General features: G+C 42.8%; 1 protein-coding gene across 3 annotated transcripts in view; it reads right to left on the bottom strand.

Annotated features, from left to right (window-relative positions):
* The window catches only part of LOC130297283 (lysosomal alpha-glucosidase-like), a 260,565-nt gene that overhangs the window by 123,541 nt on the left and 109,752 nt on the right, over positions 1-27,272 (bottom strand). For all 3 annotated transcript variants that reach the window (XM_056549592.1, XM_056549593.1, XM_056549594.1), the window contains 2 exons: positions 26,047-26,166; positions 5,305-5,423 (listed from right to left, as the gene is read on the bottom strand). In XM_056549592.1, the coding sequence (XP_056405567.1) occupies positions 5,305-5,423; positions 26,047-26,166 (239 nt within the window). The remainder of the gene's footprint in view (positions 1-5,304; positions 5,424-26,046; positions 26,167-27,272) is intronic.

Raw genomic sequence — 27,272 nt, 5'->3', positions numbered from 1 at the left:
ATATAGGGCTTTCTGGTGGGGGCTGGGCTGGGAGTGTCTTGGTTTGATTTGAGTATAGGCCAGTGATCTGGTCACCGGGTACAAAGTAATCCCCATCCTGAGTCATAACCGGAAAGAGATCAAGTGCTTGAGCACTCTGTTTGGGTGTACAGGATGAGGGCCCATTACAGGGAGTAGGTAGATTGGGCGAGTCAAGATGGCTGACAGCAGAGGAAGTGGGTGTAGCAGTACTTCCTGGTAGATCAAGATGGCTGACAGCAGAGAAGGGGGTGTAGCACTACTTCCTGGTAGACCAAGATGGCTGCCAGCACAGGAAGTGGGAGCAGCAACATGGCCACCGGTAGAAGAAGGTAGAATGGGATATAGTGGGGCCGATGCATTTTGGAGGATTCCATTTTTGCAGTATATGGAGGTGCTGTGGCAGTACAAGGTGGGGCATTTATATCTTTCAGTGGATTGGCCATACACAAATTGGTGTTCAGCAACCAAAGTTTGCCTCCTGATGCTAATCTTCTGGTACAAAAGTATACTGAACTGATATATATTAAAAATGAAAACAAAAATAAAAATATAAAACAATATAAATATCAGCAGTACACTAAAAATCTACCAAGGATACAATGAAAGTATACCGGACTGGACTACCAGCAGTACCATACACAAAAGTTATCACTTGGTACATCTACTGAACTGGAATTACCTCAGCAGTACAAAAAGTTGCATTCTGGCACATCTACTGAACTGGTACAATCATATCTCTCCCTCAATTCAGTAACCATTTTTATTATTCATAAAAGGGACACTGCGGAGTTGGAAAGGGTGCAGAGACGCACGACTAAACTAATATGGGGCATGGAACATCTTAGCTATGAGGAGCGATTAAAGGAGTTACAATTGTTTAGTCTTGAGAAGAGGCGTTTAAGCGGGGATATGATAAACTTATATAAGTATATAAATGGCCCATACAAAAAATATGGAGAAAAACTGTTCCAGGTTAAACCAAAGGACGAGGGGGCACTCCCTCCGTCTGGAGAAATAAAGGTTTAGTCTAAAGGGGCGACACGCCTTCTTTACCGTGAGGACTGTGAATTTATGGAACGGTCTACCTCAGGAACTAGTCACAGCAGGAACACTTAACATCTTTAAAACAGGGTTAGATACATTCCTGAAACAAAATAACATTAATGCTTATGCAGAATTATAAAACTACATCCCTTTCCCTTATCCCCTTACACCCTTCCCTTCAATTCTCTGGTTGGACTTGATGCACGTATGTCTTTTTTCAACCATACTAACTATGTAACCAACAGTACAAAAGTTTACTTGATTGATATAATACAAAAATATATCAAAAGTACCCCACGAAAAAATTTACCAGATGCACATTCCTGATACCAGAGAAAAATAGGAAAAAATCTCCAAAAATCGACGGCACTTTTAATTCCCTTGATCGTATCCACTGAGTAGATCTAAAAATGTCAAAAATCTAAATCCAAGCAAAACATTGTCTGAATCTAGAATGTCTGTTTGATTTCCTAAAGCTCAAAAATCAGAAGGAATCTTATTAAACAGTGCTTTTTACTTTGTTTTGGAATGCTAGCTTTGTGAGCTGATACTCAGAACTCCTCTGAAAATTAGACCACACAGCCGAAAGATTCCCTGCCGCTAGGGTTTGTCTTAGAGGTTCGACAAAGACCATCTGATGAGCTTTCAGAGAGCCGTTCAAAAATAACGCTAAGCTACAGATTTATAAAGAAATCAGCAGACTTCCCGCCTTCTGTGGGGTTAATCAGCCCCTGGTTTGAGCAGCCCCTAGATCTCCCTGGACGGCTAAAGCTGTTGCTCCCCCAGACTTTGCTCTTCCCTCGAGTGTGGTCCAGGGAACCGGTCATCCCACTTCTGACACCAACTGTAAAGGATGGTGTGAGGTGAGGCTTTCAAATGTGATTGATTGCTGCTGTATAAAGCCATGTGTCAACAAAGAAATATACACCAGACAGGATGTTCGTATAAAAACGCTCGCTCAGCAAGAAGCTCAGATAGTTGCCAAGTGCTATCCGAAAGTTCTCAGAGAGAGAAAGTTCTGCTTTAATCAAGGAAGCACATTTCGTTTTTACATTTGACAAAAAAGGGCGGTTAGTTATGACGTCAAAATCGGCATGTTACATTTTGATTGGTTAGTTGAGCTTTGCGTCTGTATTTATTAGCATATCTAGCATCCATTAATTTCTTGGCAGAAGTTCCTCTATTGGGAAATTCCAGAGTTCTCTGTCAGTCAGATATTTTGTCTTTTTAATCCTCATCTCGGTCGTGCTGGCGTCATCCCAAGGCTTCCATCTTCGTAACGAGCAGATAGCAAGCTGGGTATATGGGTTAAGGGGGTAGGTAACTATATATTTATATGTCATTTCTAATGCTGAAAAGAGATATAAGTATTAATGTATATATTGATCGGCAGTCAGAATCATTTTAATCAACTTGTCACTGGTAGCGTCTCCATGCTCTGGACACTACGCTGACAGACACCGCAAACCTTCTTGCCACAGCTCGCATTGATATGCCATCCTGGATGAGCTGCACTACCTGAGCCACTTGTGTGGGTTGTAGACTCTGTCTAATGCTACCACTAGAGGGAAAGCACCGCCAGCATTCAAAAGTGACCAAAACATCAGCCAGGAAGCATAGGAACTGAGAAGTGGTCTGTGGTCACCACCTGCAGAACCACTCCTTTATTGGGGGTGTCTTGCTACTTGCCTATAATTTCCACCTGTTTTCTGTTCCATTTGCACAACAGCATGTGAAATGGATTGTCCATGTTGCTTCCTGAGTGGACAGTGTGATTTCACAGAAGTGTGATTGACTTGGAGTTACATTGTGTTGTTTAAGTGCTCCCTTTACTTTTTTGAGCAGTGTATATACCCTTGACGGAGGTCAAACGTTTTCTGTAAGTCTTCACATGGTTTTCACATACTGTTGCTGGTATTTTGGCCCATTCCTCCATGCAGATCTCCTCTAGAGCAGTGATGTTTCAGACTTTCAACTCCCTCAAAAGGCTTGGGGTTGAGATCTAGGCCACTCCAGGACCTTGAAAAGTCACTCCTTTGTTGCCTGAGCGGTGTGTTTGGGATCATTGTCATGCTGAAAGACCCAGCCACGTTATATATCTTCAATGCCCTTGCTGATGGAAGGAGGTTTTCACTCAAAATCTCACAATTAATTGTGGCCCCATTCATTCTTTCCTTTACGCGGATCAGTCTTCCTGGTCGCTTAGGAGAAGAACAGCCCCAAAGCATGATGTTTCCACTCCCATGCTTCACAGTAGGTATGATGTTTTTTGGATGCAACTCAGCATTCTTTCACCTCCAAACACGACGAGTTGAGTTTTTACCAAAAAGTTCTACTTTGGTTTAATCTGACCATATGACATTCTCCCAATAATCTTCTGGATCGGGGGGACACGTAGTCTGGCACTGCATGATTTGAGTCCCTGGCAGCATAGTGTGTTACTGATGGTAGCCTTTGTTACTTTGGTCCCAGCTCTCTGAAGGTCATTCACTAGGTGCCCCCGTGTGGTTCTATGATTTTTGCTCACCGTTCTTGTGATCATTTTGACACCACGGGGTGAGATCTTCCGTGGAGCCCCAGATCAAAGGAGATTATCAGTGGTCTTTTATGTCTTCCATTTTACTCCCACAGTTGATTTCTTCCCACCAAGCTGCTTGCCTATTGCAGATTCAGTCTTCCCAGCCTGGTGCAGGTCTACAATTGTGTTTCTGGTGTCCTTCAACATCAGTATAAAAGACACCTGTCCACAACTTCAAACAGGTGCAATTGATCCAGGTAACAAGTAGAGGACAGAGAATACTCTTAAAGAAGAAATTACAGGTCTGTGAGTGCCAGAAATCTTGCTTGTTTGTAGGTGACCAAATACTTATTTTCCACCATAATTTGCATAAACATTTTTTTTTTTTTTAAATAAGAATGTGATTTTAGGGATTTTTTTTTCTCATTATGTACCTCATAGTTGAGGTATACCTATGTTGAAAATTACAGGGCTCTCATCTTTTTAAGTGGGAGAACATGCACAATTGGTGGCTGACTAAATACTTTTTTGCCCCATAGTATGCACACTTATACAAACACACATCTTTTATACGTACATACATATCTATCATACATACACAGATCTATCATACACACATCATACATGCATACATACATCTATCTATAATAAATACAACCACTCACCTGCTCATACTTCATGTATTTGGTTTCCTCACAGAGACACACAGGCAATAGCTGCAGGGACAGCATATTTTCACCCAAAAAATATACACATTTTTTAACCAATGTATATTACAAATATACATATATTGATATTTTCATTATATAAAAAGTTTTTGGTAACGACCGGTACACTTTAAGGCCAAATGGGCTGTGTTCTTAAGAGGTTAAAAGACTTGGGATTCTCAAATAGAAGAGATGTTTGTTTTGCAACTTTATTTACAGGGATATCAGCTTTTGGCAGAGTGTCCCAATCATTGTCTCTTTTATATAGAGGCAATAATGGAAATTTATCAAAACTTGTGTAGAGGAAAAGTGGTGCAGTTGCCCAGATTTGATTGCTTCTTTATTTTTAATAAACTTCTAAAGTTTTAGCCACCCTCCCTTAATTAACCTGCAAATATGCTTATGTACAAGAAACACCATATTGCAACAAACCCCCCAAAAATTCACCCTGGATAGACATATTTCAGCATATAAAGTTGACAACTGCTTGCCACATTTGTTAACAATACAAGGAGTATCTTTTTCTCCCCGCACTAAAATAGTAATTAAAAGAAGAATCAGTAACACGATAGGGGACAAGTAAGTAATAAGACCCCTGAACTCAGCCTGCTTATAGTGACTGGGACTGCAGAATGCTCCAACTCAGAGCTGGTCTATGCTGTAGCACTCCTTTTCCGCTAGAAGATAGCTGTAGCAGGAGATCTAGTGTAGTCTATACTGGCTTTTGAATCTACTTCCAGTCTTCACAAACACCAGACCAAAGGAAGCACATCTTAACATCAATCTGGCCCTAAACTATGCTGCTCTGCATAAGACCTTGAACCCTGCAGGGGGTATTTAAAGGGCCCATTTAAATGGAACAACCGTTTTTAACCATGCGAGTTACTAGTGTTTTATAAACTTGTTTTCTCGGTTTACTTACTGAATTACTACATTTTCATAAAAATAAGGTCAAGTAACTAGATAAAAAAAAAAAAGAATAAAAAACTTTGTGGGAATTGTACACCACCTTACCAAAGGCATATTTGCTTTGCTCATATTTCTCCCAACCTCTTGAGTCATATTTGAAGTTGAATATCCCCAACGGCATATATGGAAACCTAGGCTCCAAAAAGGAGGCATAAAGGGAAGCCCTGGATAGACAAAGGAGTCATGGTTAACTTAATATTCATTATAAAAACATAGTTTAAAACTTATGACACTGGGTACAGCATTTGTATGTCAATGTGTGCCCTCAGTCCAAGCAATTATGAGGGTTGTGCCATCTTGAACCATTAACCCTTATCCCTAGGTTAGGGGATACCTAGCTGATCGCAGGGGTTTCCAACCACTGCAATCTGCAATTAATCATAGATACTAGTGTACAGCACTTGGTTATCTTGGTCATCTTGGACAATAAAGCAGTGGTGCATTTGAACGACTTGTTCTCCATTCAAAGCACTCAGGTTCCTGTTCAAGACCTGCTGCCCCCCCCCCCCCCCCTTACGATCTGACAAATCCTGTCGATAGAGGATAACTTATTTAAGTTGTAATACCTCTTTAATAGGTTAGAGTTCTAGGTTTCCAATAAGATGGTGGCTGTTTACAGTTGCCCCTAGAGACAGTATGGAGTATCATGAAACAGAAACCTTACTGAGTTCTATGTACAGAATTCTGCTGAAATTGCGGTGGAATTCTGTGTTATCTAAACTAGTCATATTTTGACGGAATGCGGAAAGTCGACTTTCCGCACTGGAATTCCCGCTGCGGAAATTCTGCTGTCCGAATGGTACTGCAGAATCCTTCTCAATTCAATTTGCAGAATTGTTTCGGAATGCTTACGTAGAATTCTGAACATACTTTTATTCAGACCAGGTGTTGAGCGGCTGATTTTCAGCCTACCATACATTACGAATAGTGGCCACTTTCTTTGTGAACACAACCCCATTAGAAAACCACAGTAAAAGCACTGAAAAACTTTTCGTTTGCGATCTCCCAAATCCAATCCAGTAAAGTCTTCAAACACAATAAGGGGACCTATTAAAACATCACTAATTTTGTTACTTAAAAAGGTAGTTTCCGCTTACAACACACATTTAAAAAAAAAAATTTTGACTAATTGACCGCCACCTCTAATTTTTTTATTTTCTTAGCACATTTTCCTGTAAACAAGACGTGTATAAAGTCTACATTTACATATTGATCTGTCATTAGGTCTCTGCGTTTTGTTTGAAAATATTAGGGCTTTTATTTGCCAACATATATCATACACAACATTGAAATTTAAATATACACACACATCTTACACTGTCATGTCCACTCAACGGCTTAACATTTTAGTTGAATGTTCACCACTCTTTAGTTGAATGTCCACTTTGTACATCCAAGTATAAGGTGATTTTAGTAATCCACCATAAGGTTATTTTAGTACGTACCTGGCAGACAGTAATGGACATGCTTAGGAAGGATCTGTGCTTGTCCTGGGGCTACATGGCTGTGTTGTGAGATTACCATAACACTGTGGCTAGCTTTTTGTGAACTGGTATTTCCTGTTTGACTTTTCTTTTTTTTACTACAAACCCCACAATTACATTTTCCTTTCTCCCACATATCAGCCAACCCACCCATTGAAACATAAATGAGCTGCATCCAAACACCTGTGGTTTTCAATCAGGGTGCCTACAGCTGATGCAGATTGATCTCTCTCCCACCAAATGATCCCCCCACCCATTGAAGCAGACAGGCTCCCTGTCATCAGCTGACTAGTGAGTCAGGTCTCGGCCGCATTACAACCTGGGAAAAATCTGAGACAACAGTCATTTTGTATGCTGTTGAAAATAAATATTGGGGTGAAAATCATAGAAGAATTGTGAGAAAACCGTCACACACAGGTACAGACACTATATTATGAACTACACTAACTTTACAGTCCCCGTAGCATAATCAAATAAAAAAAAATCCCTGGGATACCCCTTTAACCCCTTAAGGACTCAGGGTTTTTCAGTTTTTGCACTTTCGTATTTTCCTCCTTACCTTTTAAAAATAATAACCCTTTCAATTTTCCACCTAAAAATCCATATTATGGCTTATTTTTTGCGTCACCAATTCTACTTTGCAGTGACATCAGTCATTTTACCCAAAAATTCACGACGAAACGGCAAAAAAAAATCATTGTGCGACAAAATCGAAGAAAAAACGCCATTTTGTAACTTTTGGGGGCTTCCGTTTCTATGCAGTGCATATTTTGGTAAAAATGACACATTATTCTGTAGGTCCATACGATTAAAATGATACTCTACTTATATAGGTTTGATTTTGTCGTACTTCTGGAAAAAATCATAACTACATGCAGGAAAATTTATACGTTTAAAAATGTCATCTTCTGACCCCTATAACTTTTTTATTTTTCCACGAACAGGGCGGTATTTTTTGCGCCGTAATCTGAAGTTTTTATCGGTATGATTTTTGTTTTGATCGGACTTTTTGATCACTTTTTATTCATTTTTTAATGGTATAAAAAGTGACCAAAATACGCTTTTTTGGACTATTGAATTTTTTTGCGCGTACGCCATTGACCGTGCGGTTTAATTAATGATATATTTTTATAGTTCGGACATTTACGCACGCGGCGATACCACATATGTTTATTTTTATTTACACTTATTTTTTTTATGGGAAAAGGGGGGGGATTCAAACTTTTATTAGGGAAGGGGTTAAATGACCTTTATTAACACTTTTTAAAACTTTTTTTTGCAGTGTTATAGGTCCCATAGGGACCTATAACACTGCACATACTGATCTCTCATCCTGATCACAGGCGTGTATTAACACGCCTGTGATCAGTTATCGGCGCTTGACTGCTCCTGCCTGGATCTCAGGCACGGAGCAGTCATTCGTTGATCGGACACCGAGGCAGGTAAGGGCTCTCCCGGTGTCCTGCAAGCTGTTCGGGACGCGGCGGTCCCGAACAGCCCGACTGACTAGCCGGGATACTTTCACTTTCGCTTTAGAAGCGGCGGTCAGCTTTGACCGCCGCTTCTAAAGGGTTAATACCGCACAGGTCCCGGCCATTGAGGAGCGCTGGGACCGACGCTTCATATTGCGGGAGCCGGCGCAGGACGTAAATATACCTCCGTCGTTAAAGGGTTAAGTGTACTCGGCATACAGTGGGGCGAAAAATATTTATTACACATATTTATATAAAGATAGTCAGCCACCAATTGTGCAAGTTCTCCCACTTAAAAAGATGAGAGAGGCCTGTAATTTTCATCATCGGTATACCTCAACTACAGTGGGGATTAAAAGTTTGGGCACCCCAGGGAAAAATTTGTATTAATGTGCATAAAGAAGCCAAGGAAAGATGGAAAAATCTCCAAAAAGGCATCACATTACAGATTAGACATTCCTATAATATATGTCAACAAAAGTTAGATTTTATTTCCATCATTTAAACAGAAAACAAAAAAATGGCGTCTGCAAGTTTGGCCACCCTTCAGAATTTATAGCATGCATTGCCGCCTTTGCAAAGCTGAGACCTGCCAGTGTCATGGACTGTTCTCAATCATCATCTGGGAAGACCAGGTGATGTCAATCTCAAAGGTTTTAAATGCCCAGACTCATCTGACCTTGCTCCAACAATCAGCACCATGGGTTCTTCTAAGCAGTTGTCTAGAAATCTGAAACTGAAAATAGTTGACGCTCACAAAGCTGGAGAAGGCTATAAGAAGATAGCAAAACGTTTTCAGATGTCAATATCCTCTGTTCGGAAAGTAATTAAGAAATGGCAGTCATCAGGGACAGTGGAAGTTAAAAGCAAGATCTGGAAGACCAAGAAAAATATCAGACAGAACAGCTCGCAGGATTGTGAGAAAAACAATTCAAAACCTACGTTTGACTGCACAATCCCTCCAGAAAGATCTGGCAGACACTGGAGTTGTGGTACACTATTCCACTATAAAGAGATACTTGTACAAATATGGTCTTCATGGAAGAGTCATCAGAAGAAAACCTCTTCTACGTCCTCACCACAAAAATCAGCCTTTGAACTTTGCAAATAAACATATAGACAAGCCTGATGCATTTTGGAAAAAAGTTCTGTGGACCGATGAGGTTAAAATTTTACTTTTTGTCCAGAATGAGCAAAGATACGTTTGGAGAAGAAGGGGAACAGAATTTAATCAAAAGAACCTCTGCCCAACTGTTAAGCATGGGGGTGGATCAATCATGCTTTGGGTTGTATTGCAGCCAGTGGCACAGGGAAAATCTCACGAGTAGAAGGAAAAATGGATTCAATAAAATTTCAGCAAATTTTGGATGCTAACTTGACGCCATTTGTGAAAAAGCTGAAGTTAAAGAGAGGATGGCTTCTACAAATGGATGATCCTAAACACACCTCGAAATCCACGGGGGATTACATCAAGAGGCCTCCTGACCTCAACATAATTGAAAATATATGGATAGACCTTAAAAGAACAGTGCGTGACAGACTGCCCATTCTTCCTTACAAAAGTCGTCCAGTTCTTTGAGATTTCTGGGCTAAGATACCTCAAACAAGAATTGAAAGACTCTTGGCTGGCTACAAAAAGCATTTACAAGCTGTGATACTTGCCAAAGGGGGCTGTACAAGATATTAACTCTGCAGGGTGCCCAAACTTTTGCAGACTCCTTTTTTTTTTTTCCTGCTATTTTGAAAGTATAAATGATGGAAATAAAATCTAACTTTTGTTGACATATTATAAGAATGTCTAATCTGTAATTTGATGCCTTTTGGAGATTTTTCCTTGGCTTCTTTATGCACAGTAATACACATTTTACCTGGGTGCCCAAACTTTTGATCCCCACTGTACGAGAGACATAATGAGAAAAAAAATTAATCCATAAAATCACATTGTCTGATTTTTAAAGAATGCATTTACAAATGATGGTGGAAAATAAGTATTTGGTCAATAACAAAAGTTCATCTCAATACTTTGTTATATACCCTTTGTTGGCAATGACAGAGGTCAAACATTTTCTGTAAGTCTTCACAAGGTTTTCACACACTGTTGCTGATATTTTGGCCCATTCCTCCATGCAGATCTCCTCTAGAGCAGTGATGTTTTGGGGCTGTCACTGGGCAACACAGACTTTCAACTCCCTCCAAAAGGTTTTCTATGGGGTTGAGATCTGGAGACTGGCTAGGCCACTCCAGCACCTTGAAATGCTTCTTAAGAAGCCACTCCTTTGTTGCCCTGGCGGTGTATTTGGGATCATTGTCATGCTGAAAGACCCAGCCATGTTTCATCTTCAATGCCCTTGCTGATGGAAGGAGGTTTTCACTCAAAATCTCATGATAAATTGCCCCATTCATTCTTTCCTTTACACAGATCAGTCGTCCTGGTCCCTTTGCAGAAAAACAGCCCCAAAGCATGATGTTTCCACCCCCATGCTTCACAATAGGTATCGTGTTCTTTGGATGCAACTCAGCATTTTTCTCCTCCAAACACGAGGAGTTGAGTTTTTTTTTACCAAAGAGTTCTACTTTGCTTTCATGTGACCATATGACATTCTCCCAATACTATTCTGGGTCATCCAAATGCTCTCTAGCAAACTTCAGACTGGCTTAAGCAGGGGAACACATCTGGCACTGCATGATTTGAGTCCCTGGCGGCATAGTGTGTTACTGATGGTAGCCTTTGTTACTTTGGTCCCAGCTCTCTGCAGGTCATTCACTATGTCCCCCCGTGTGGTTCTGGGATTTTTCTCACCGTTCTTGTGATCATTTTGACACCACAGGGTGAGATCTTGCGTGGATCCCCAGATTGAGGGAGATCAGTGGTCTTGTGGGTCTTCCATTTTCTAATAATTGCTCCCACAGTTGATTTCTTCACACCAGCTGCTTCCCTATTTCAACCAGTCTGGTGCAGGGCTACAATTTTGTTTCTGGTGTCCTTCGACAGCTCTTTGGACTTGGCCATAGTGGAGTTTGGAGTGTGACTGTTTAAACTGATTATCAGTATAAAAGACACCTGTCTACAACCTCAAACAGGTGACAATAATACAGGTAACGAGTGAAGGACAGAGGAGACTCCTAAAGAAGTTACAGGTCTGAGAGAGCTAGAAATCTTGCTTGTTTGTAGGTGACCAAATACTTCTTTTCCACCATAATTTGAAAAAAAATTCTTTAAAAATCAGACAAATGATTTAATGGATTTTTTTCTCATTAGGTCTCATAGTTGAGGTATACCTATGATGAAAATTACATCTCTTATCTTTTTAAGTGGGAGAACTTGCACAATTGGTGGCTGACTAATTACTTTTTTGCCCCACTGTATGCTACAGTTCACACAAATGTTGAATTGTAACAGAGCGTTATTTGTATGGTAGCGATTTGGTGCACACCGGTTGTTTAATAATCTCGTTGTGATCTACACACAGTTCACATGGATATTAGGCTGACCTGAAGGATTATGTATTCTTATAACACTTAGGTGTACACCTGGAAACAACGTATCTGCAATTGCACAGTCCCGTCACCTTTTCAGATATAAGTGCAGTCTCAATATCTCAGATCACACAGTGCATTATGCATAAACTACAACACACTAGTTTTAATTAATCCACAGCGTTAGTTGCTCACACAGAGGCTGCGTTCATACCACATAGCCAGATATGACATTTCCTCGGTCCGCACTTAATCCACAAAATAAATGTACATTAGTGGGGTATATTCACACTATTCGTCCCTTAAAGGAGAACTCCAGAATTGGAAAATTGTCCACCGTACTGCCGGCAGTAAAAAAAAAAAATAAACAGGTACATACCTTCCTTCGCTCCCCCGGTGCCCCCGGTAACCGGCTCTGGCCTCCGCCGCGATCCTCTTCCAGGTTGCTGGTGGTCGGCGAGCCATACTGCACTCAGCCAATCATCGGCCACAGCGAAGTCCCGACTCGGCTGGCAATAGGCTGAGCGGCAGTGTGAGAACGCTTCAAGACACACAATTCTTCACTACACCGGCACCTGCTGCCGGGGCCGAAAAAGTCACCCTTAGTGCAGTATGACTCCCCGACCATCGGCAACCGAGAAGAGGATCGCGGCGGAGGCCAGATCCAGCTACCGGAGGCACCGGGGGAATGAAGGAAGATATGCACCTGTTTATTTTTTTTTACTGCCGGTGCATTGCAGTGGATTGCAATTTGCCATAGAATGTAATGTGTGACTCAGCACTTTTCTCGGCTTGAGCGCTCCACCTCCATTACGTTCTATAGGCTGACACTCGCACACCAGCCCCCAACCATTGGTTACTGCGGGGGCTGGGGGAGGTGTGAGAGTGTCACGTGACATATTTAATAGTCACCGCATCGCTCCTCACTGCAGTCTCACTTGGGTTATCACAGGGAGAGAGGATCTCCTCTCCCTGTGATAACCCGAAGCTTCATGCAGCTCTCTTGGCTCCTGTGGCCCGATTTTGAGAGCAGAATCGGGCCACACAAGCTAAGCCATATGCTCTTAACTGTATTTACTGTTTAATGTCACCCGCCAGCGCTATCGATCGCGTGCCCCCAGCGAGCGCCATCGGTCAGTACCGCTGTGCCCGTCAGGTCAGCGCTGCGACTAGCGGGACCCCTTTGCCCGCCAGCGCAGCTTCATGCCCGTTTTGCTCCTCGTCCCCCGATAACTATCAGGGAACGAGGAACAGAATGGTGAGCATCTCGAGCGCCATCGGTCGGCGCTGCGACTAGCGGGACCCCATTGGGCCATTGTCAGCCTATACAATGTAATGGAGGCGGAGCGCTCAAGCCGAGAAAAGTGCTGAGTCACACATTACATTCTTTTTTTTTTTTTTTTTTTTTAACACTTTATTTAAATTTTGCAGTATATAACAAGCAGTCTCCAGTCAGGAGGACATAAAAGAAAACAAAAGGTAGAAACTGTCAATAACAGAATTCCGTCTGGTATAATAATATCACACATGAGCGCCAATATATGCAATCAGTAGGAGGTCAAAGTAGAAAAATCCTAAAGAGCTTTTGCCCACTCAAACCATTGGTCTATACGGTGTTTAGGCAGTCCTTTCCTCTTGGCAATAAGTCCTTCCATAGTAAAGTTATGCCGGAGTGTTGCCTTAAGGGCAGCAATACTTGGAAGCTCAGGCGACTTCCAATGTTGAGCAACAGCCGTTCTAGTGACAGTAAGTACATGAAAAATAACAGTAACACAGGCGGTAGGTAGTAGTTCTGTATGTAAGGTGAGCAGAGCCATCTCAGGTCCCCATATAAACGGTACATTGACATAGCTCTGCAGGACGCGGTGAATATCTGACCACAGAGGCCGGATGAGAGGGCACGTCCACCATACATGCATTAAAGTACCGATCTCCCTCTTACACCTCCAGCACAGTGGTGACACAGATGCATACAATTTGGCCAAACGGGCGGGAGTGTAATACCACCTATAAAGGAGCTTACGGGAGGCTTCAAGATGATTAACACAACGGGAGAACTTTTTGGGTAAAATGAACACATGTTCCCACTGGTCAGAGGTGAAGGTACAGGATAAATCTCCCTCCCATCTCTCTTGAAATGAAAAACGTACATTGTTTGCAGATTTCAGGATTTCTGTGTACCCAACTGTTATACCCCTCCTAAAACAGCTACTATTATAAAAGTGTTTTTCAAATAGAGTCCTGGGGGGCACGTCAGTCCAGTGTAGTGAGTCTAGAAAGTGTCGTAATCTTAAATAATTATAGAAGTCTTTATTGGGGATATCATAAGTATCGACTAATGTAGAGAAGGGAACAACACCACCCTCGCCTAATACATTCTGCACATGTGTAAGCCCCTTCACGGTCCAAGTGTGAAAGTCAATGTCAGCTAAGTAGGTCCCTATAGCGTCTAGAGGGATATCATTACACCTAGGCGGGATCAGGGACAAGTAAAGATCAGTTTTGCTCCACAGTCTAACCGCTGCTGCCACAGTAGAGTAAGTAGAGGAGGGAGCGAAGGTAGGGTTAAACCGTAAAGACCATAGAAAGTGAGACAAGGAAGGGGAAGTTAGGAGCTCTGCTTCAATGTCCACCCAGTGAGGTGGGTCCAATTGCCACCAACACTTCTTAAGCTGATCTAAAATCACGGCCTGGTAATAGGCTCGTAAGTTGGGGACCCCCATGCCACCCCGGTCAATGGGCTGGTACATAAGAGCAGCCCCTACCCTAGAACGTTTGTTTGCCCAAATGAAACCTAATAGTAACTTTTGGAGTTGGGTTATATATGTTGCAGGAATGATTACTGGGAGATTTCTAAAAAAATAGAGTATCTTGGGCAACAGCATCATTTTAACCGCAGCTATTCGCCCTGCCCACGAGATAGGCAACTTAGAATAGTTGTCCACTTCCTTGCAGAGCTGAGTTCTAAGCATGGTAAAATTTACCCCTACTAAACGGTAGACATGTGCAATTCGGTTCGGCACGAATGTCTAAATTAACGAATTTTACCGTTTCCGTGCATTCGGACCGATCCGAATGCACGAAAACATATTTTGAACATTCCTGAATAGCCACGATAATACGAATAGCAAAGTAACGAATACATTCGTTATTTCCCGACAATGATGCTGTAAATAACAAATGCATTCGTTATCCGTAAACGAACGAATATAGATAGTTTGATTTTTCGGATACATTCGGTATTCGGGTACATTCGGTAAATCTTTTTATTCTTTTTTTGGACTTTAGCGATCCTAAAAAATTATGGAGATACCTTTTTTATAAAAATTTCGTAGGGTATCATAAAAAAATCATAATAAAAAAGATACAGTGGTGATGGAAAAAATTGTATCTAATGAAATGTATCATTTTTATTATGAAATGTTTATTCATTTTTAAACAGGGATCAATTTATGTGAGCGGGTAAAGCACTAAAAATGTAGCCGACAATAATGAAAATGTAGTGTGTGCTTGTTTTTCACTTTTTTTTAAAACATTTTTTAGGTAGTACTACTACTCCCAGCATGGAACACACTCTTCCATGATGGGAGTAGTAGTTACCTGTACTAATTGACAGATTGCAGGGGTCCCTTGCGATCCTCTTGTATAATGTACAGATGCGGCGGCTGTTCTTCTATGGTCCCCTGCACTCACGTATATATACACATATTCATATTTCCCGCAGAGCTGTGATTGGCCAAATGGTTCCAGCCAATCACAGCTCTCTGTGAGAAATAGGAATATGTGTATATATACGGCCGTGCAGGGGACCATAGGAGAGCGGCCGCCCCATTCATACATTATACTGGAGGATCGCAGCGGGTGTCAGGAGTGATACCCGCAGTGATCTTCCCTTTACTACAAGTACTAATACTCCCAACATGGAGCACACTCTGCTCCATGCTGGGAACTGTAGTACCTGTATTAATAGACAGATCGCAGCGGGTGTCAGAAGTTACACTCGCTGCCACATGTCTATTAATGCAGGTACTACAGCTCCCAGCATGGAGCAGAGTGTGCTCCATGTTGGGAGTATTAGTACCTGCAGTAAGGGACAGATCCCAGGGATGTTACTTCTCCTGACACCGCTGCGATCGTCCTTATGTGAATGTCGGGATCAGCTGTTCTCAGGGCTACAGAGCCAGGAGAACAGCTGACGCTGAGCCGTAGGTATACATCGTATATCTACTGCCCAGCAAGAACTTACAGTGAGCCTGCAATGTGTATACAGTATACACATTGCTGGCTCACTTAACCCCTTGCTGAGCTGTGCGCTATGCGCAAGCCCAGCAAGGGAAGAGTTAACTTACACTGCTGGACAGTGTAGGTTAACCCTTTGGGCGGTATACACTATATACAGCTATCTATAGATAGCTGTATACAGTGTATACAGAAGACGAAGTCCAGCTTACTTTCCCTCGAGTCCCGGGCGGGGTTCGTGTAGCTCCGCCCCCTAGTGATGACGTCATTAGGGGCGGAGCTACAGAAGGGAACAAGGCTAATTAATCTGAAGCTCTGTTCACATTGTACGTTTTGTATAATGTGAACAGACCCTTCTGGCAGTGTCTACCCAGACAGGGAGACTCCAGCTGTTGCTAAACTACAACTCCCAGCATGCCCAGACAGCCAAAGGCTGTCTGGGCATGCTGGGAGTTATAGTTTTGCACCAATTGGTGGCTCCCTGTTTGGGTAGACATTGCATCATGGGTGCTCTCCCCAGCGGACAGCGCCAAAAATGTCATAACCAATTTTTTGTGTTTTTTTCTTCTCGTTTCAGATCCGTGTATGCAGAGGATTACTGCGGATTCGATGGATTACGGCGGATTATTTATTTTTTCCTTTAATAAAATGGTTAACGAGGGCTATGGGGGAGTGTTTTTTTAAATAAAATAATTTTTCCAATGTGTTGTGTTTTTTTTTTTTTTATTGAGTTTTCAAGGTTAGTAGTGGACGCTGTCTTATTGACGGAATCCATTACTAGGCCAGGGCTTAGTGCTAGCCCCAAAAACAGCTAGCGCTAACCCCCAATTATTACCCCGGTACCCACCGCCACAGGGGTGCCGGGAAGAGCCGGTACCAACAGGCCCGGAGCGTCAAAATGGCGCTCCTGGGCCTAGGCGGTAACAGGCTGGCGTTATTTAGGCTGGGGAGGGCCAGTAACAATGGTCCTCACCCACCCTGGTAACGTCAGGCTGTTGCTGTTTGGTTGGTATCTGGCTGAGAATGAAAATACGGGGAACCCTATGCGTTTTTAAAAAAAAAATTTTTATTTAAATTAAAAAAAAAAAACGCATAGGGTTCCCCGTATTTTCATTCTCAGCACAATACCAACCAAACAGCAACAGCCTGACGTTACCAGGGTGGGTGAGGACCATTGTTACTGGCCCTCCCCAGCCTAAATAACGCCAGCCTGTTACCGCCTAGGTCCAGGAGCGCCATTTTTGACGCTCCGGGCCTGTTGGTACCGGCTCTTCCCGGCACCCCTGTGGCGGTGGGTACCGGGGTAATAATTGGGGGTTAGCGCTAGCTGTTTTTGGGGCTAGCACTAAGCCCTGGCCTAGTAATGGATTCCGTCAATAAGACAGCTTCCGCTACTAACCCTGAAAATTTAATAAAAAAATAAAAAAAACACAACACATTGGAAAAATTATTTTATTTAAAAAAACACTCCCCCACAGCCCTCGTTAACCATTTTATTAAAGGGAAAAAAAATAATCCGCCGTAATCCATCGAATCCGCAGTAATCCTCTGCATACACGGATCTGAAACGAGAAGAAAAAAAAACACAAAAAATTGGTTATGACATTTTTGGCGCTGTCCGCTGGGGAGAGCACCCATGATGCAATGTCTACCCAAACAGGGAGCCACCAATTGGTGCAAAACTACAACTCCCAGCATGCCCAGACAGCCTTTGGCTGTCTGGGCATGCTGGGAGTTGTAGTTTAGCAACAGCTGGAGTCTCCCTGTCTGGGTAGACACTGCCAGAAGGGTCTGTTCACATTATACAAAACGTACAATGTGAACAGAGCTTCAGATAAACTAGCCTTGTTCCCTTCTGTAGCTCCGCCCCCTAATGACGTCATCACTAGGGGGCGGAGCTACACGAACCCGGCCCGGGACTCGAGGGAAGTAAGCTGGACTTCGTCTTCTGTATATACTGTATACAGCTATCTATAGATAGCTGTATATAGTGTATACCGCCCAAAGGGTTAACCTACACTGTCCAGCAGTGTAAGTTAACTCTTCCCTTGCTGGGCTTGCGCATAGCGCACAGCTCAGCAAGGGGTTAAGTGAGCCAGCAATGTGTATACTGTATACACATTGCAGGCTCACTGTAAGTTCTTGCTGGGCAGTAGATATACGATGTATACCTACGGCTCAGCGTCAGCTGTTCTCCCGGCTCTGTAGCCCTGAGAACAGCTGATCCCGACATTCACATAAGGACGATCGCAGCGGGTGTCAGGAGAAGTGACATCCCTGGGATCTGTCCCTTACTGCAGGTACTAACACTCCCAACATGGAGCACACTCTGCTCCATGCTGGGAGCTGTAGTACCTGCATTAATAGACATATGGCAGCGAGTGTAAATCCTGACACCCGCTGCGATCTATCTATTAATGCAGGTACTACAGCTCCCAGCATGGAGCAGAGTGTGCTCCATGTTGGGAGTATTAGTACTTGTAGTAAAGGAAAGATCACTGCGGGTATCACTCCTGACACCCGCTGTGATGCTCCTGTATAATGTATGAATGCGGTGGCCGCTCTCCTATGGTCCCCTGCACGGCCGTATATATACACATATTCCTATTTCTCACAGAGAGCTGTTATTGGCTGGAACCATCTGGCCAATCACAGTTCTGCGGGAAATATGAATATGTGTATATATACGTGAGTGCAGGGGACCATAGAAGAGCGGCCACGGCATCTATACATTATACAAGAGGATCGCAAGGGACCCCTGCAATCTGTCAATTAGTACAGGTAACTACTACTCCCATCATGGAAGAGTGTGTTCCATGCTGGGAGTAGTAGTACTACCTAAAAAATGTTTTAAAAAAAAGTGAAAAACATGCACACACTACATTTTCATTATTGTCGGCTACATTTTTAGTGCTTTACCCGCTCACATAAATTGATCCCTGTTTAAAAATGAATAAACATTTCATAATAAAAAAGATACATTTCGTTAGATACAATTATTTTCATCACCACTGTATCTTTTTTATTATGATTTTTTTATGATACCCTACGAAATTTTAATAAAAAAGGTATCTCCATAATTTATTAGGATCGCTAAAGTCCAAAAAAAGAATAAAAAGATTTACCGAATGTACCCGAATACCGAATGTATCCGAAAAATCTAAACCGAAAATATTGCCGAACCGAAATTTTTTTCCAAAACGAAAAAACGAAACGAAATTAAACGAAAATTTTTCTAGTGCACAAGTCTACTAAACGGTCAGGTTGTGAGGTCAGGACAACGCCAAGGTACGGGATCTGTCCCTCTGCCCACGTAAAGGGAAATCTATGCTTGAGGGCGCATTCCATTGCCTTGGGGACATTCAGGGCCAAAACGCTAGATTTAGAGGTATTAATCTTGTAGTAGCTCACTGCACTGAATTCCTGTATTATAGCCATTACCTCTGGAAGGGATGTCTGAGGGCAGGAGAGACATATAATGATGTCGTCGGCAAACAACCCAATACGGTGGTCAACATCACCTATTCGTATACCTTCTACCACCGACGACGTCCTTATACGCTGAGCAAAGGGTTCCATCACCAAGGTAAATATGACCGGGGAAAGGGGGCAGCCCTGTCTGGTCCCATTACTCAAAAGGAAGGCCTTTGAAAGGGCTCCAGATATAAATACTCTGGCTGAGGGACCAGAGTAAAGGGCCATAATAGCATCTCTAAAGTGAGAGGGGTTTTGAAATTTGCAGAGTACCGCTCTGAGATACTCCCAATGCACCCGACCGAACGCCTTCTCCGCATCCAACGATAGAAGCAGAGAAGGCGTCCGGTCGGAGTGGGCTCTGGCAATCAGATCCAGGAGGTGTCTAGTGCCGTCCAGTGCCTGGCGACCCCGTACAAAGCCCACCTGGTCCTTCGCAACTAATGTTGGTAAAAAGAGATTAAGCCGTGAGGCCAACAGCATAGCATACAATTTAATGTCACTATTTAACAAAGAAATAGGCCGATAGCTGGTGGTATCATCGATAGGTTTGCCAGCCTTGGGTATAGTAACCACCAGTGCCTCCAACATCTCCCTAGGGGGCCGGCCAAGGTCCGCTATAGAGTTAAACGTCCGCACTAGGAATGGAGCAACTAAGGGTCCGAATTTTTTATAAAAATCGTTGGAAATACCGTCGGGCCCCGGAGATTTGTGTAATTTAAGGGCACGGATACAGGTAAGCACCTCCTCCACAGTAAAAGCCCTGTCTAGCTCCTTCGCCTGTTCTAGAGTTAAAGAAGGAAGAGACATAGAAGAAAGAAAGGAAGAGATAGCGGCAGCAGATGGCTGATGTGTAGCAGTATCCGTATTCAGATTATAAAGGTGCTCGTAATATCTAGCAAAACAGTTGGCTATACCCTGGGGGTCCGACACCTTCGCACCAGAGCTATCAGTCATGTATGGTATCCTAGCCTTCGTAGTCCGTCTCTTAAGTTGTTTAGCAAGGAGAGCACTAGACTTATTGCCCTGCCAATAGTAGGACATTTTTAATCTGCGAAGGGCAAGTTCATAGGTATGGAGTGAGAGGGAGTGAAGCTGAGCATTCAACTGCGAAAGCTCCTCTGCACGATCCCGAGAGTATGAAGCTTTGTTTAGACGATGGAGCTCAGCTATCCTCTGTCGTAAATCTAGCGTCTGTGACAACCGTTGTTTCCTCTCGTGAGCTGTCTGGCTAATGAAGTGTCCCCTGATCGTGGCCTTAAAGGCACACCACAACATTGGATCACTAACGTCCCCAGTATCATTTACCTGGAAGTACGCCGAGACCATGGAAGACGTGGCATCCGCATACTCCGGGTGGTTCAAGATCATGGCATTGAGCCTCCACACAGATATTGGGTGTTGAAGGTATCTCTCCCTGATAGTAATGCTTAAGGGTGAATGGTCAGACCATTCAATTGGTAGAATTTTGGCATGCTCTATCAGGGGCAGAAGAGACCTGGAGGTGAGGGCGTAATCGATGCGGGAGTATGTGTGATGGGCTTTAGAGTAAAAGGTAAAATCCCTTTCAGTGGGGTGAAGCACCCTCCATGCATCATGTAGATCATACTGAGATGCAAGAGAGAAGAAGCCTGTGGGCTCCCGTCTCAGAATGGGGGAGGTAGAGTCAACATGAGGCCACATAGCTAGATTAAAATCCCCCATTAAAATTACGTGTCCCAAAGCTAGCCCCTCTACCTTCCTAAACAGTGATGTAAGAAATACACATTGTCGACTATTGGGAGCGTACAGAGCTACTAACGTGTATTGGATGTTATTAAGCAGGCACACCAGAATAAGGTACCGTCCCCCCCTGTCTACCTCCACTTTTTGTACAGAGAACGCAACCGTATCCCTGATGGCTACAGAAACCCCCTTTTTCTTATGTAAAGCATGGGAGTAGAATATGTGGGGATAGTTCTTGTTCTTCAGTCTCCCCGCATCGCTCTCATTTAAATGTGTCTCCTGCACACACATCACGTCTGCATGCAGACGCCTAGCTTCTTTCCAGAGAAGTGATCGCTTGAAGGGGGAATTAAGACCATTAGCATTTAGGGACACTATATTAATAACCATAATAAGATAACAGTATATGCATTAGACCACCCCTCGCAAAGGCACGTTACACAAAGGCAGGCTGCAATAGTGCACATATTAACAGGTGTAAACACGCAATGTATACCAGACCAGACATGACAACAAAAACAATAGCACACATTAAACAAGACAAACCAGGAACAACAAATAGTTAAGAGCAGAAAGGCCATGTGGTAAGCCTAAGATGGGGACAAATAGGTGAAGAAAGTCCGCAGCCAGGCCTATACAGTTAGTTACCAAATATAGTACCCTAGTAGTGAAGGAAAAACATAATGGGCACAAGTAGGGCTACCGTCTCGGTCCAGCAAAACCAGTTGAAGCTCTAATGACTTTTTCGCTTCCTGTTGGTGACCAAGTGCCATTCCTCTGTAACTCCCGGGAGATGCTCCGGTGGAACGGGGAGAGGAGGTCAGAGTAAGTAAGTTCCATTCCGCGCATAAGCGGTTAAGTTCCTCCGGCGAAGAGACCACCATCTTACCCCCGTTGCGTGTGACGATCATTTTAACAGGATATCCCCATTTGTAGGGGATGCCATTATCACGTAGAACCTTAGCTCCTGCTGGCTAAGGTAGCCGCTGACAAATCAGTATACAGTTGCAACTCCGCAAATCGGTCAGGCAGGGAGGAGGTCACCCAAGCCTCATACAGCAATTTCTCTTTAATGTGAAAGAAATGCATTCTGAGGATCACATCTCTAGGGACCGCAGCCGGGAGCGCCTTGGGCTTGGGCAGTCTATGAACCCTATCCATCAGCAAATCCATAGAGGAAGCTTGGGGCAGAAGAAGCGCAAAGAAGTCTGTAAGGTAAGCATTGAGATCCTCAGTTTTGACTGATTCAGGTATTATTGCGGCGAGACCGGTCCTCCATATCCGCAATCTTAAGTTTCAACGCCGTGACCTCATCTTCTAGAGAGTTAGCCACATCCACCACCTCATTGTGGGACGAGGTGAGCTCAGCCATCTTGTTCTCTATGTGTGAAGTGCGAGTTCCCAGCGAGGAGATCTCAGACTGAATACTAGAGACCGCACTTTGGATATCTGCGTGTAGAGAACTTCGTAGCTCAGCTAGCAGTCCCCTCATTATTGACTCAGTGAGTGGCGATTGGGAGGAGAGCTCAGTCTCAGTCTCATGGCAGGCTCCAGAGCACTGAGGCGCAGGGGTAGCTGGAGGATAGCGTACCTGAGAGGGCCCAGATGTAACTGATGGTCTGCCCGAGCCGGTCAATAGCTTCTGAGTCGGCAAGCCGCTCTTCTCACTGTCTGCTCGGGGTGAGGAGGATGCCGGAGAAGCGTTGCCTGTAGCCGGGGAAGCAGAGCCCGTGGAGGAAGGCGCCCCGGACAGCTGCACAGGAGATGTAGCCGCGCCATCTTGAGCGGCCTCCGCCGCCGGAAAGAACGCGGTGAGCTTCATAGGGCTTTTCTTCTTTCCTCTGTTGCGGGTCATCACCATGTAGGCAGTATGCTCCCCGATCGGAACCAGCGGTTTCCAGGGCAAGAATCAGGGTACCAACGCTGCGTAGCCGCTATCAGGCCCAGTGGTTAGCGGAGCACACGAACTATGCGACCGCCGCCATGCGCTGCTAGACACATTACATTCTATGGCAAATTGCAATTCACTGCAATGCATCGGCAGTATGGATGATAATATTCCTATTTCGGAGTTCTCATTTAAGTTACATCTACTATTCTCAATACGGTATGCTGATCTGCACCTGGGATTCGATCAATATTGTGCACTTAAGTTACAGCAGATGCTTACCATACATTGATATTTCACTCCTTAGGATGCATCCTTTTTCAAAGATTATTATTTGTCCCATTAGCAACATACCATTTTGCCAAAGTGCTGTGTGCTGAGAGCAATGTAAACCCTTTGCCGCTAAGGGAACAAATATAGCAATAATCTTTGAAAAAGGATGCATCCTAAGGAGTGAAATATCCATGTAAGGCATATGGCCTATGCTGTAACTTGTTATTACGTGCAGACTATTGATCGAATCCCAAGCGCAGCTCAGTATATATGTACTGAAAATAGTAGATGCGGTTTCTCACTTAAGGGACGAATGCTGTGAATATACCCCACTAATGTGCATTTATTTTGTGGACTAAGTGAGCACCGAGGAAATGTGACCTCTAACTACGTGGTATTAACGCAGCCTCTGAGTGAGCAACTAACGCTGTGGATTAATTAAAACTAGTGTGTGTTGTAGCTTATGTGGAATGCACTGTGCGATCTGAGACATTAAGACTGCGCTTATATAAAAAAAAAAGTTGGGACTGAGTGCAATTGCAGATGCGTTGTTTCCGGGTGTACACCTAAGTGTTGTAAGATTAAATAATCCTTCAGACCAGCCTAATATCAGTGTGAACTCTGATCTGGTTAGATCACAACGGGATTACTAAACAACTGGTGTGCACTAAATCGCTACAATACAAATATTGCTCTGTTACAACTCAACATTTGTGTGAACTGTAGCATATGTGGATTACACTTAAACATTTGGATGTACAAAGTATAACTAAACATGCACTAACCACAATATTTGTACTCATGGCTAAGAAATAAGGACTATGTGGAACTGACTATTTGCCACTATAATGTATTAAAAGTGATGAACATTCAACAAAAATTTTAAGCCGTTAAGTGGACATGCTCAGTATAAGATGTGTGTGCATATTTAAATTTCAATGTTGTGTATGATATGTTGGCAAAAAAATATATATATACCCTAATATTTTCTAACAAAACACAGGGACAAAAAGGACATATCAATATGTAAATGTGGACTTTAGACACGTCTTGTTTACAGGAAAATTATAAGCAAAAAGAAAAGCATTAGGATGTGGTGGCCAATTAGTCCCTAGTTTTTTTTACATGTGTGTTGTAAGCAGAAACTACCACGTTTTGGCTAAGTTTCCACTCGTTTTTTTTTTCCTGGCAGTTTTTGGACTACTGCCACTGCAGTTTTGGAGCCAAAGTCAGAAGTGGATCCATAAGGGAGGAGAAGTGTAAGTCCTTCCTTTATATGTCCTATTCCTTCTGAATACATTTCTGGCTTTGGCTCAAAAACTGCAGTGGCAATTTTCCAAAAACTACCAGAAAAAAAACCAAGTGGAAACGTAGCCTTTAAGTGAAAATAAAAGTGATGTTTTAATTGGTCCCCTTATTGTGCTTGAAAAGACAGTGTTTTAATAGGCACAAAAATAAAATGACATTTTAACAAATCTTATCAACAAACCACAGAGAGAATCCAAACTGAATTCATGGATTAAAAACTGGCATTTATGTTGCGGAAGTTCAAATTTACTGCTATGTATGACTTTTGCCACATTGATTTAAGAATAATTGACACGCCAATTGTTTCTGCAGAATCCCCTCGAAAATGCATTGTATTTTGAAAATGGAAACAAACAAAAAATTAAAACTAACTTTAAAATGCAAAGTAATTTTAAGCAGATTCAAGCAGAATTTCAACATGAAAATTCTGTTGAAGGTACGTTTACACACGCATGGGTAGGAAAATCTGCAGCAAAATTAATCTGTGTGACGTACTCTAAATCGGCTTCATGGTTTTTGCATGGAGAAGTGGTGGAAAATCAGTCAGGAAATTCAGCAGTGTGCAGGGACCCTAGGGCTAGGTTTAGAAAAATTCCATCCAGAGATTTCAAGTGCAGATTCAGTTGGTGCTACAACCAGGCTTACATTGCCAAACTCATAAACTGCAATGTATTCCAGGACAATTCCACCATAGTGTGCACTATGCAGTGGAATCCCATTGCCAGCAAAGGGATTGTGCTGCACCAGAATTTCCAAGTGGAATTTGGAAACATGCTGCGAGTTCACAATCAAATCTGCCTGTATGAATGAGCCCCTAGGATCAGTTCTCATGGGCATATTTTGCTGCATATTTTCTGCAGCTGGTTTGTTACTTTTTATTTTCTGTTGCTTATTTTCTGCTTATTTTTAGCTACTTATTTTATCATTGCCTTACTAGCAAAAATAAGTAGCAGAAAAAAGCAGTAGAAAATAAGGCTTCTTTCACATTAAGGTTGTGACACGGCAGTGCGATGTCCATTGAGAAACGAGGGGAGAATAGCAGGAGAAAAAAAATACATAAATGAGGTGTCTTTTTCTCTCGTTACTCTAGTAGAAAAAAAAAAAAAACGCCTGACGGACCCCATAATAGTAAATGGAAGCTGTCGGGAGCCATTGTTGCCTTTTGTGCCCCATCTGGAAACGGCCTTTAAAAGCACAAAAAAAAAAAGTGCATTACAGATGATCTCAGATGGGGCATAACGGCAGTGTGAAAGGGGCCTAAAAAGTGCACATTTAAAAGGAACTTTAGCTCCCACACTTCCTCTGATATTAAAGGAAGCCAGCAAATTGAATTTTAATTTCTACAGGGAATTTACATCTGTTCACCAGAAACACAAGGTTTAACTGCCTAAAAGATATACTACAGTAAAATGACTAGCAGATTTAAGTTTTCCTATGTTAATCTTACCTATCGTTTCATGATATTGGTGAACCACAGACTTGGGCTCTGGACCTAAAAACACATAAAAGTCCAGAATGCCTCCTACAGTTCTCCAGGTAAGGGCTGGGGTTGGCTGAAGGAGTACATCTAGACAGAAACATTAGAAAAGAAATGCATTTACATTGATAATCTTTACCCTCAGACCAATTCAACCTAACAAGAATAATGATAGAAGCATAATAGCAAGAGAGTTGTTAAACTGTAAGTAATATTGTTCTCTTTCTATCTACTAGCAGAGATACATAATACATAGTCATGGTTCCAACCCAGAATTAAAGGGGTTATCCACCTTAAGGAGATTTTAGTATGTACCTGCCAGACAGTAATGGACATGCTGTGCTTGTCTTGGGGGCTAAATGGCTATGTTGTGAGATTACCATAACGCCGTGGCTATCTTTTTGTGAACTGGTTATTTGCTGTTGGATTTCGTTCTCAAACTACAAGTCCCATAGCTCCGAAGTGTGAGGTCACTTTCCTCCCTCCCACACGTCAGACACCCCAACCCACTGAAACACAAATAAGTTGCATTCCAATTAAAAGACCAGTATTTTCTAACCAGGGTGCCTACAGCAGGGACATAAGACTACTACTACTACTACAAGTAAGTAGCATGGAGGTGGAGGAGGAGTTAACTCATTACGGTCCTGCATCCCCCTGCAGTGCAGTACACATTGACAGGTCCTGACATGAAGATGAAATGATCTCCACAACACCCCCTTGTCATGTCACTTCATGTGTTTTCCAGGCCTCACCAGCAACAAGGTAAATAGCTTTTAATTTCTATAGAAATGTGTATATATGTGTGTATATATGTATGTATGTATGTATGCATGTTACAGCTATCTGGTGTGTGTTGTATGTGCGACCATGTGGTAATTGTGTGTTGTATGTGTGACTATGTGGTGATTACGTGTCCATGTGTCAAAAACATGCATGTGCATGATACGCAAGTGGTTAGCTATGGTCTAAGTAGGTGGTAAATGCATGTATAAGTGCATCCATGTAAGTTGTCATGGCAGGGCCATAGCTAGGGTGTGGTGAGCGAAGCACTGGCCTTAAGTGCAGCTGCAAGGGGGCACAAAGGGCGTTTAACAATGTATGGCCATGCATACAAACTCACCTGATTAAAATCAAGCTTGCGCCTCTGGTAAGCTGTGATGTATACAATGTATGCATTGCCACTCAATGGGGCA

Source organism: Hyla sarda, chromosome 13 (assembly GCF_029499605.1).
Source record: "Hyla sarda isolate aHylSar1 chromosome 13, aHylSar1.hap1, whole genome shotgun sequence".
Classification (NCBI taxonomy): domain Eukaryota; kingdom Metazoa; phylum Chordata; class Amphibia; order Anura; family Hylidae; genus Hyla; species Hyla sarda.
This window is presented reverse-complemented; position numbering and strand designations above follow the sequence as displayed.